The sequence below is a fragment of the Aythya marila genome, assembly GCF_965140915.1.
Source record: "Aythya marila genome assembly, chromosome: Z".
NCBI classification, from domain to species: domain Eukaryota; kingdom Metazoa; phylum Chordata; class Aves; order Anseriformes; family Anatidae; genus Aythya; species Aythya marila.
This window is the reverse complement of record NC_139080.1, coordinates 69,946,035-69,958,045: the sequence shown is the minus strand read 5'-3', so window position 1 is coordinate 69,958,045 and position 12,011 is coordinate 69,946,035. Positions and strand designations below refer to the sequence as shown.

The 12,011-nt window shown below is 38.9% G+C and overlaps 2 protein-coding genes across 2 annotated transcripts in view; one reads left to right on the top strand and one right to left on the bottom strand.

Moving 5' to 3' along the window:
• ACO1 (aconitase 1) overlaps positions 1-12,011 on the top strand; it is a 340,782-nt gene that overhangs the window by 99,963 nt on the left and 228,808 nt on the right. The gene's annotated exons all lie outside the window — the stretch shown is intronic.
• Positions 1-12,011, bottom strand: part of NCBP1 (nuclear cap binding protein subunit 1) — a 31,528-nt gene that overhangs the window by 15,255 nt on the left and 4,262 nt on the right. Inside the window, exons 6-14 of the mRNA XM_082783022.1 lie at positions 11,394-11,515; positions 10,882-10,951; positions 9,258-9,473; positions 8,602-8,699; positions 7,200-7,263; positions 3,866-3,976; positions 2,567-2,631; positions 1,794-1,856; positions 363-437 (exon numbers count right to left, since the gene is read on the bottom strand). Coding sequence (XP_082639148.1) covers positions 363-437; positions 1,794-1,856; positions 2,567-2,631; positions 3,866-3,976; positions 7,200-7,263; positions 8,602-8,699; positions 9,258-9,473; positions 10,882-10,951; positions 11,394-11,515 — 884 coding nt within the window. The remainder of the gene's footprint in view (positions 1-362; positions 438-1,793; positions 1,857-2,566; positions 2,632-3,865; positions 3,977-7,199; positions 7,264-8,601; positions 8,700-9,257; positions 9,474-10,881; positions 10,952-11,393; positions 11,516-12,011) is intronic.

Below are 12,011 nucleotides of genomic sequence, written 5' to 3'. Positions count from 1 at the left end.
TAATCAGTTCCCTCTATCTCTGCGAATGCCTAATACTTTCCAGAAATACTGACTGAACTCTGTTTCTTTCCACGCCTGTGGTGAAGTACATCTTTTTGTAAACATAGGTGGGCATACCTAGAGATAGCTAGCTCACTACCATTTGCTCCACCTATTTCTCCCTCTCTCTGATAGAATTAGTGTTTTAAGTGTCCTACAGTATGTAGGCCAGAACAAAATAGCACAGACTCATCTCTTAGCTGAGACTGAATCGTAAGAACAGACATGTGTAAGATAAGAGCCAAGTTAAAATGAATCTGACTATATCCAGAAGAAAAGATCAAACTTTGTTTAAAACTCAACTATCTAAGGGTGTTACTTACCGCATGCATTTTTCCAAAACCTCTCTCACAAATTTGGGTTTGGGCTTTTCAAGGTCCTGAGTAAGACAATCTGACCTATCAAAGGACAGAATGCAATAGTTTTTAGTGAAAGAATTTGTGAGTTAGTCTCTTTCTGGCTTAGCCCAATACGTGCAAAACAATCATGGCCTAAGCATAGCTGGACTGCTTAACACTTTCTGTTTTACGGTGTAGGCATTTTTAAGACAATGAGGTGGTTTATCACTATTTCCTTATTATCAGCAATCTTGAAAGTTCATCTTTTGTATGCTATGTTTTTAAGTAGCACTCTTTTCCCCACCAGACCAAAAATAGCTTGTGCTGATGGTTAGCCTGCTTTCTCTTTCCTGAGGAAAAGAACCTTGTGTGATTTCATAGTCTGTTCCTCCCTCACAGGAATTTCTGAGCTTCTGGCTGATTTCAAATGCATTTCAGTTGAAGAAAAATCTCAAATATAGTGACATTTTCAAGATTTGTGAAAAATGGCAGCTTGTGATAGAAACCCACATAAGCATTTCCATCAAGGAACGTCCATGCAAAGAAAAATCAGCTCTTTGAAGAGCACTGGCTGGTCAGCCAACATGGATGTATACTAGAGTAACCAGCAAGCACTTAACTCTACAAGGACAACACAAGAAACTTAAGTAATGCCACAGCAACGTACTGCACCCCTCTCCATGAGGCTTGGGCAGATCACCTATGGAGAGCGTGTATGGTAGCAGGCTGCAGAAGTTAGGTCTGTAAAGAGGACTGAACGCCAAGGTGATATTGCTAAAATGGAGAGAGTGAGCAACAAGATGGCAGTAAAGAGCCAGCATGGCGTCTGGAACACAAAACCTGGGAAACCTGTGGTTAGACAGTGATAGAGTCCACGGATCTCCACCCAGGAATGGAAATTCAAGATTTGGCAAAATAAGAATGGGTGGCTGGGGCAGCTCTGATGGAACTTTGTGTACTAGGATTTGGCAGGAGGGAAACAGACCCCAAGGTCCCAAGGACAAACGTTAAAATGAAAGGTTAGAGTAGGAGAGAGAGCATCGTCACAGCCTGAACACAGGATACAAAGAGAGGAAGCATCAGAACAAATCATTAAAATAAGGAGCCATTTCAGAGAATTTGCCAACAACTGACCAAGGGCACAGCACAATCTAAAGAAATTTCTATTTCTCCTTAGGGCACGCTCGCACTTACACGAGATTCTTCACAATGCTAGTCAGGGACAGACAATACAGTAACTAAGAAGATTATCAAGATAACCTTCCACTGAATGGTGGTGAACAGATTATAAAAAGATCTCTGAAAAGTTAGAGGAAAGCAATTAACAGGGCCACTATACTGTGACATTTCATGAATAAGTTTGAAAGTTTAAGGTTTTTGCAATATGAGGTTCAGATTAAAAGGAAAGAAACTTACCAGTCTTCCCAGCTCCAACGGAACTGGAAGTTGCTCAAGTGGTGAGAAAACCAATTAATAAATCTTTATCAAAAGGAAAAAAAAAAAACTCCATTAAATACCAGAAGTGCAGGAAAACTTTCAATTGAGATTTTCCTGTAAACGTATTCTACCTGTCAAAAGCAAGCCTGAACTCTAAAGCCATTATAGCATTACATTTATGTTGACAGATATGAAAGACCAAGTTCAGAGAAACAGAAACTAGCTATTTTGGAAGAACAAGACAGCCTGTCACATTCTGTTGTTCCATACATACAGATACATACATACATACATACTAAGCCAACAAAACGTAAACTTAGTGTGCATATGCAACTTTCACATTTTTGATGAGTAATTAGCAGCTCTCCTGCACAACGCAGGCTTCACTCAAGCAGCAAAATGACAGCCACTCTCCTCTGGGTGGCACACTTGCCGAGACTCCATTTCCCACTCACTTGCCAGGCCGCTAGGGAGCAGGCTTAGTACCAGAGTACCAGTCAACTATCAATGAACTGGAATACCAGGCTGGAACGTGGGAAAGTTCTCACCAGCTCACCATGGAGTGTTTATAAGGAGGCCAAGAGTCGCCTACTTTCTATTTAGACTGATCAATTCCAGAGCCCCCAAAATCATTTTGAACAGCACCATAAAGTTCTAACACAGATTTTGGATTATTCCTTCCACAGATTCCTCAATACCCAATGCACAAGAAGAATTAATAACATTTTCTGTCATCTCCAGAACACTTTTACCTGTCTACACAGGTTGTATTCATTGTATCCAAACGCATGTAGAGCATTTCTGTCGCTTGTGCAAGCTGAAAGTTTCTTATTAAGGTTGACAGAGAAGCATTAAATAAGTCATTTGTAGTTCTTTTCAGTTTTTGAATAGAATCTTATCAACTCTTGTACTGACTGCTCCAGGATCAGATAAATCACAGAAAAACCGCAGTGGAAAAGAACACAGACTACAGGCCAAGAAGTGAGTTCTACCTTCTAATCCCAGTCTATTTTTCTTCTGTTATTGTAACAAGACTATGTGATTCTTCTACAGAAAGTCAGAATTCTGATCACACAAGAATGGAAACTGCACTGATATAAATGGACACCAACTTCCTAATGGAGTATTTCTGTAATCTCACCATCATGGCTTCACAGGCTGCTGTCGAAGCTTACCCATAATCTTTGATCAACACTGAAGTATTGAGAAAGTATGTCTACACTGATTTCACCCAGAAGGGCTTTATCCTTATGGCGTCCATATTAACACTAAAAACTTCCTGCACAGAGGGACACACAACTCTAGGAATAGATCAATGAGATTGTATGGTTTTCAAAAAGTGAGTGATATCATGAAATATCATGAAAATTTGTGAATGAAGTTAGCAGGCATCTGTTCACAGCCCTCCATTCTCAGAGTCTTGACCTGAAATGATGAGCTAACATGATCTAAAATGGCAGCACAACAGGGACAATGTAATAGTCAGAATTAGCTGGGAGTCATGCATCCTTCTTCAGCATTTAGCTACTCTATCTGTGCTGACGGATGATTACTGACCTTTCAAATGCTCGTAGTGGGAGCATTTGAGTGGGAACTCAAGCAAGTTCCTTTAAATCATCTGCTACACTTCCTACTGGAGGAAAAAAAAAAAAAAAAAAAAAAAAGAGTAGGAGCGCTCACTTAGCTGTTAGAACAAAAGATCAAGTTTGTCACTTCCTTTCTTTCTCAGCCTGTAATGCATCTGTGACCGTGCCACACATTATCCAGACCTAACAGGCTATACTGACAAACAGGAGAGCTAATATTTTATCCCCTCACTAAAACAGCACTTCTTGGGTAGGTGAGAGGAAGTACCAGAACAGTGTCCAGAAATCTGAAGAGTCTTGCCCAACCAGCAAGACTAGATCTGTGCTATGTGGGCTGTGTTGTTCTTTCATGTGAGTGTAACAGGCATTATTACTGACAGTATTTATTGCTGTCTCCGCACCCACGGAACAAATAACATAAAGACTCCATTTTAAAAACGCTCTCCAGCAGCAAGGAAAGGATACGACTTGTGGTAAAGAACCAGGCTGAAGTTTGCACAGTTCAATCAGCAGCGTCGTGTACATGACTTCAATGTGTGGCGGAGATGGAAGCTGAAACAATTCTGCAAATATCACCTGTAGGAGAGGAAGGCATACAATTAGAGCACAGCCAGACGTCGGCCTCCAAAACCCTCAGCTCCAGAACAGTGACATCAACCTTGAACAACAACATACACAAATGACTTCATATTACTGTCAAATATATGTTCCAGGAAAAAAAAAAACGTGAAATTTGTAAAGACAATGGTAACTCTACATCACACAAAAACAGTGAGCAACTGCCCTCATCGTCCAAATTAATACTACGCCATCCCAGCATTATACATGTCTAGCAATGTGCATGGTTTTAATATGCCATATTGCATCATCACCAAATGATCTGAGCAAACCGAAGCTGAAATTATCTAATCCTCTTAAATAATAAATATTAAACATACCATATGCTTAAGCTTCACTTAATACAAGAGACTATTTACAAGAAAAATAAACCTGTACTTTTCCACAGTGGCCTCTTTTCTTCTATGTGGAAAAACTTATATAAATAAAAGCCACAACTTGAAACTGAAAATTACAACCAGCATTTTATACAACAAAAATATACGCCCTGTACCCCTTGGCTGAGGATCCTTGTAAGAAAGCTAAAAACAGTCCTGCATTCATGTTTTATTTTCAACTTTGCCTAAATAATAGGACGTCAACCTTTAAGGGCTATGAAGAAATCATCACTATACAACGTTCATGTCTGAGCTTCTGTTTAGTTTGCATGCCACTCTCAACTAGATTTAAATTACATCACAGGAATCAGGAACCTCTGATTCATTATAGCTGGTGATTTTCCTCACTGACAACTTCCAAATAAACACGGAAGAGAAGAATTAAAGCTTAAACGAGTAAGCAGTAGATAATCTTACTAGCGTAAGAAATCAACATCCATTTATAGACATCACAAACAGCACGTGAAAACACACTGACTAGAACTTTATATTCTGAGGATGGATTTAAAAGCATGAAGAGACCATAAGGAACTGAAGAACCTTTCCACGACAAAATAATTTGGACGTAATGTTGAAAAACATGATAAAAAGGTGCAGATGGGACCCTGTCAGGCACAGAACTACTCCTATTCTGAAGATGGGAAACAGCAACAATTGGACAACCACTAAATACCTCTCTGAGACACTCCTCAAGGCAATAGTTCTGATGTTCATCATGGGTTTGTTATCAAACGTTCAGATGAAGTGTTTCAAACTGGCATGCAGCACTTTGTGAAAATAACCAGGTCACAAGAAAGGTCAGGGCTCTGAAAACCTGAACATCCAAACTCTGTCCAAAAGCCATAAGCGCACAACAGGTCATACCAGTACAGCAACCCAGTCACGCTGCCGAGACACTCTCTGTTCACAGCTACCAGTAATACCACAAATATGCTTATAAGCAGCTGCTGAAAGGTGCCACGTTTGAGAATATTTTGCACAGGTTCTAGGGAGCACAGAGCATTCTGACGAACACAGCTCGGCCTGACAAACTACAGCATGCAGCCTTACGGACCTCAAAAATACATATATTTGGGAAGATACTGAGCAGTTTCAGGCTACATTTACGGTTATGGTCTCAGTCTTAAATAATACTTTATTTTATTAATTTGTTTGTTAGACAACATTATATCGACTGTTCTGTGCCATATGACAAAAGTTAGTGAAATTTCACAGATGAAACTGCTGAACTGCTGTTGAAAGCAATAAACTTCTGGCTTGAATGTTAAGAGAAACCTTACAAAGGAGTAGTAGCAAGCAGAATGAACAAGTCTGCAAAATGCATGCTAAGCCTTAAAAATTCAGGAACTTCTTTAAAAATACACAGTCATAAGTAATAACGTTAACATTCTAGAACAACTCAAAATTGCAAGAAAAAGGAAATTGTGACAGATACAGTCAATACAATTCATACACCAATCTTGCATTTGTCTCCAGTCACTTTGTCTATGCAGACTTTTTAATTTCATATCCTCCGAGTCTTTGAATCAGTGGATTTCCAGGGTGTTTAAGTAACTTATTTCATCAGGAATTGCAGTAACTACTTGGTGGCACTAACACTGAGCTGAGCATAAAGCACCTAGCCATATAGCCATATACAGCACCAGAAGATATTGAAGATAAGACCACTGACGATACTTTGATGTTAAGACAGAAAATTATCATCAATTTTGAGATTCCTCTCTTCTGAATTCAGAGTACAAATAGAGCAACATGACCAAACATAACACAACTTACCAGCATTCAGAATATTTGGCATTTTGGTGCCAACAGAAATTCTCAATCCCGTCTTTATTAAGATACACCTTCTACATTAGATTATTTCTTGTTATAATTAACTATGAAATTCCTATTTATAGACAGTTACTTCTTCATAGAGCCTTTATATAAGTCAGGATTATTACTGAAATCTGTCAATTCCTTTCAATTTTTGATTAGAAATTAACGAAGTTTTATACAGCTCTGTATCATGAAAACAGACCTTTGAAAAGAGGCATTACAAGAAAACCTACGCTGCTCTTCTGATACACATTACGTTTAATTAAACTCCTCTAACATGGGAAGTGCCTTGGAGGAAACATCACTATTTCACTTCAAGATCTTTACGGGGCCAGGCCAATACGTTCATGTAGAAGATCCACCCGCAGAATCACACAGAGCAGCTCAGGTTGGCTGGAGATTATTTAGTCAAGTCCCCTTGCCCAAGGCAGGGTCACCTAGAACAGGTTGCTCAGGGCTGCTTTTTGGAGGGTTTTATACTCCAAGGATGGAGAATCCACACCTTCCATGGGCAAGCTCTTTCAGGGTTTAACCACATTCATTGAAGAAAAAACAACCAACCAACCAACCCATAACAACACAGTCTTCTTATGTTTAAAAGGAGTTTCCTATATTTCAAATTTGTGCCTTTTTTTAAAAAAAAAAAAAAAAAAGCAAAAGTGACTCAATTGTAGCTAACTCTTCAACTGTAGGATAAATTAGAAGGAAGAATATTTGGGAGATGCTACCGCCTGGAATACTAGTGCACTAAGAAATTTCAGTACTTGACCAAAGCTCCCACACACTGAGTTAAAGTTACAACAAAAAGAATAAAACCAGCATTTGATCGTATACAACTTGCTCATTGAAGTCATTCCTAGAATTCAGTGAGCTTCTGGTTGACTCCCAAATCAAACTGTAATTTAATTGATCTATCATGGAGCTAATTGGGATGTCTTATTTGTGAAATAAGGAGCTACGAAAGAAGTTACCCATACAACACATACCTCAACTATGTGGTAGTTCAAGGGGATCTTGTTATTTCCTGGATAGCTCAACAGCTGGGCAGCACTGCAAAACCATAGGTACGTTTAGTTCTGAATATAACACAGCAAACATGATGTAAAGATCAAGTAACAAAGCTACAGGAAATGCTTAATTCTGGGCAAGAATTCACACAAAATCAGCACACACACAAATCAACAACACTTCCAAAGACTCTCTGTTGTTTCACAGGACACTTACAACATGAGCAGCACAAGAGCTCACTGGCACTGCCTGAACTATGACCTGTAAAGACGTATTTTATTTCTCTTTTGCTATAACATTTGAATTCTGTATCGCTAAACAAAGTAGTTTTGCATGGTGATGTGAAATTCTGGCACGCACATACGAAGTGGAAAAAAAATCCAAACTGAAACAGATGTTCAGAATGACTTGAAAGCACAATTGAGCTAACAGGTTATATAAGAAACTCCCAAGCTTCAAATGCTTCCTCTTTTAACCAGCTCTTTATCACCTACCATTATTTCATAGCAAACAACTGATACTCTCTTTATTTTATTTCTACCTCTGGCAAATCTTGAATCTGCCTCATTTACTTTCTCAGGGAATTAACAGACTCTTCCAATAACTGCAACAACCTTGAATTTCCAGTTCCTTCTGAATGAAAAAGCTGCAAGCAAAAAACTATCACACCCCATCAAGCATTGGTTTTGCCCATTTTTTGTACCCTATACCCAGTTTGGTGGGTTTTGCACGGAAGCATGACACAGACAATTACTTGTGGCAAACAACCTCAGTTACCAATCACCCCCACCAGATATTACCCAGAAAAAAGAAATGAAGAAATGTGCCTTGACTGGTTACTGGCGCTTCCAAATTCAAACACATGTAATTTGCTGACCCTGCAATAAGTACCCAGAGCTGGCTCCATTTTCTCTGCCATGTAATCCCTATGAGAACAGGGCAACAAGGAGTAGGAAGCAAAAGCATCTTTGTGAACACCAGCTCAATGCTCATCCTGCTTGAACAAATAAGCTTCTTTAAAACTCCAGGAAGAGTAACACAACCATACTCTCCATAGGGCTCCAATGAAGGGTTACGTGTGTCTGTATAAATTTTTGCACCACATTCTTTATTATCAAGTAATTCCCTTCTCAAGAAGATACCGTTCCACAGACCCCAGCATTATATGTAATCTTCATTATCAGTGTATTAGAGCCCCACAGTATTGCAGCCAACAGTTTTAATACAGTTAAATGTAGTAAATGAAGTTAATCAAACACTCTAGGAAACATTTAATCCCAAGCTCTTGTGTAACCAGTGCAGGACTCTGCGTATCCCTGATACTACTGATACCATGGTAGTATGTAAGCACCAGGGCCCCATAGCATAAGCTCTTCCTACCAAGTTTTTCTCTCTTTCCAGTGGGATTTGATGATGCAGTGAAGGTTCTCTTCTATTACAAATCGTTCAACAGAGTGGCTGCCAGGCATGACAGGGCCCTAGTTCAAAAAAAGAATGAAGATTCGTGAAAGTTAGGCAAACTATACTACTTCTATGTACACATTGAAAAAAAAAAAAAAAACAAATATGGTGAGCTCTCAGCTGCCCTGTATCCTACTGAGAAGTTGGTGTGACACAGTTCCACGCAAACCTCAGACTTATATTTAAAACAAAATGAATACAAGGGCTCATAAAAGGCAACAAAATTAGAGAATATGATCACGAGTTCATGAAGCATCCACTTCTTCTTTTGGTCTACATAGCAATGAGGCAGGTTAATAACAAGCAGCTCAGAAAAAAACATGCTTGAGTGAAAATACGGTTAAAAAATGGCCAGGATAGAGTGGAGAGAATACTGGTCATGGTCTCATTGGTGACAAAAATTGGGCATCAAAAAATGAAGGTGAAAGGTAGCAGACTTTAAGCAAAGGGAGGTATAAAAGTATTTGGGGAAATCAATACATATTCTTTCCTACTCCTATATACTTTTGTCTATATGTCTGCTGCTGACCCCTGAACCTAATTGTAAAATCAGTTCCTCCACGGGAGTCACGTACCTCGGGGTCATCTGTATAGTCAAACATCCTAAAAATAACCCTTGGCATCGGATACACTGAATCTTCAGTGTGAGGCGGAGGAGTGAACGGAGGCAGATTGTGTTGCAGTGCTTCACAAAGAATGCTATCAAAAGCCAAGTAGGGCCTCAGAATGTGTCGCTCTTGCCAGCGGTCTTTTTTCAACTTCTGAATCTGAGACCAAAGGCAATCTAAATACTGAAAGACAAAAAAAAAAAAAAAAAAAAAAAGAAACATCAGGTATGCTGAATAAGTAACAAAGCTTGCAGCTCACGGCACAATCAGAAATTTATGTTTTAAATTCTGCATTGCATTCAGAAAAGAATAAACAGTTGCTTTAACTGCTTATTGCGGGATCTAATGATTCAGTAAACCAAGAGATAATTTAGGAACTCTAACCACCAGAGGTGTTGCAAATTCCACACAATATTTTGTTAGCAAAACTCAAACACTGATACGTTTTCAGAACACTAAAACAAAGCCCAGGAGACCATGATAGCAGTTTGCCTGGTTTAGTTGCTTTCTACAGTCCTGATAAAAGCGGTCCAGGACCTCTGGAGGCCACAAACCGCTACAGCCTGTGGCCTTACTGAACGCAGTTTTCAAGGTACAACCAACACAAGAAGCATCTTCACGTGAAAGTGCTTTGCATTTACTGAAATCATCACACTATGAAATGGAAACATAACTAGTACAGGCACCTAAAGTGAATAGTAATGTTTACAGTACTCTGGATAACAGCAGGTCTCAAATGCACTCTGCTAATCTGTTCTCTACAGAACTAAGTAAGGAAATCTAGATATTGGGTAGGCAGAACGCTCATGTTGACATATCAATCATAATCAGAAAGCCCATTTCTTCAAATTATGACTAACAAGGCAATTGTTAAGACTGGGAATTTAAAAATAGGCATCTGATTTAATCAGAACAGTGAACAAAATGTACAAAAAGGCCCAAGTTCCAAAATTTCTCAGAAAATCAACCTGATTTTCATTGCTTTCCAACAAAAATTATCCTCAAACTCAAGGGAGGAGGAAAAAAAAAGAAAGTAACTGCGAAAAAAATAAAAAACAGAAAAGGCAAATTCTACCTAAGCCAGCCAGATGCCACCTCGTCCACCTAATATTTTGGAGTTTAATTGTGAAAGATGACACAGTAACTGCTGCATACAGCTTCTACGTGTTTGTTTAGCACTTCCTAGGGGAAGTGAAGCCACTTCAAAGGTTTCTTTCTTGCAGGGAGAAAACAGTAAGGGATGAGTAAGTAATTACACGCTGCTTGTCATAAAGGCCCTTTTAGCAAGAAACCCTGTACATGCAAGTCCAAAAAGAATACTCCAGCTTACAACCACTCTTCATTTAATAACATTTAGTCAGGGACTTGTCAGCCATCTCCTACTCACCCCATAAAACCTTATGCTTTGGTCCAAGACTTAAAAGAGAACTCCTTATCCAGGACTTCTCAGAAATAATGACAAACAGGAGATAATTCAAAGCATTAACACTTTTAGAGATACCTCTTAATTTTATAGTTCTGATTAAAGGACGCTTCAGGCAAAAATTGTGTTTCAAACTTTCTGAAAGAATGTAAAGTAAAAACCAGTCACCTCTTCTTGTGGATGTGGTTTATCAGCAGTCCAAACTTGAAGCATGGGTACATGAATCTTCTGGCGGCGTCTGTTTACACAGAACAGAAAGCTTTACTATTAAAGGCTAATTTAGGACAGCATTTTTTGTGTGTGACTGTACTACCACTTAAGTCTCTTCAGCTGATGAAGTCTATGGTACACAAAAAGAAGGTTTGTAATTATTTAAAGTATCTCGACAGCAACGTTAACTTGAACCATCTAGGCAAAACCCGTAGAACACTGAAGTAACCTACCAGTATGCACATCACAGTTGAGCGTGAGTTGGGCAAGACCTTCCGCATACCCTAGCACTAAGCAATATAAAAAAACCTTTTCAAATTAGAAACAAAATCTATCCTTCTGTTTTTCAATGTTCCTTCCCCAAACGACTCAGACATCAGACTTGATAGAATTTTTATATGAATAATCAAAGCTATTAATTCATGCTTGAATAAGTAACTTTAGGATTATTTTAACGGCTTACAACTTACTTCAGATAGCTTTCTGTCTGAGACAAGAGGCGATCCATCTCAGCATCCTTTTTCTCATACAACTCCTTTCCAACCCAAGGCAAAGATGACAGAAACGCAAACATGTACCAGTCACATCGGACCTACAAGAAGGAGAATTCTGAAAACTAAGCGTACAATTAAGCTCTGTAAGTTCTCATACATACATCCCATTTTAATTTAAACTAAAACATTATGAAAAACTACTGTTTTGTGGGGACATAAAGATCAGCAGTTAAAGACTGGATTGGCAAGCCATGAAAAAAATGTATTATTGGAATGTATGATTTTTAACTTGAACCATGACAGGAAACTTGGAAAACTTACCACCTTCACAGTCCTTCTGCGGATTATCTGTGTCACAAGGGTAAACAAGCTTGGCAGAACAATCCAGGCACTATGCAGTTGCCAAGGTAAAGTAAAAAGGATTTGGTTCAGCTACCTCAATATAAAGGCCCATGCTTTCTTACCATACGCATATTATTTTCTAAGCACCAGAGGCAACTTCTACTCATGCCAAGGAACCTCCACGTGACAGTCCATTTAGGTTGCTACCTCTAAAACTTCCCTGTTTGAAGCTGAAGTATAGAAGTTTTGATA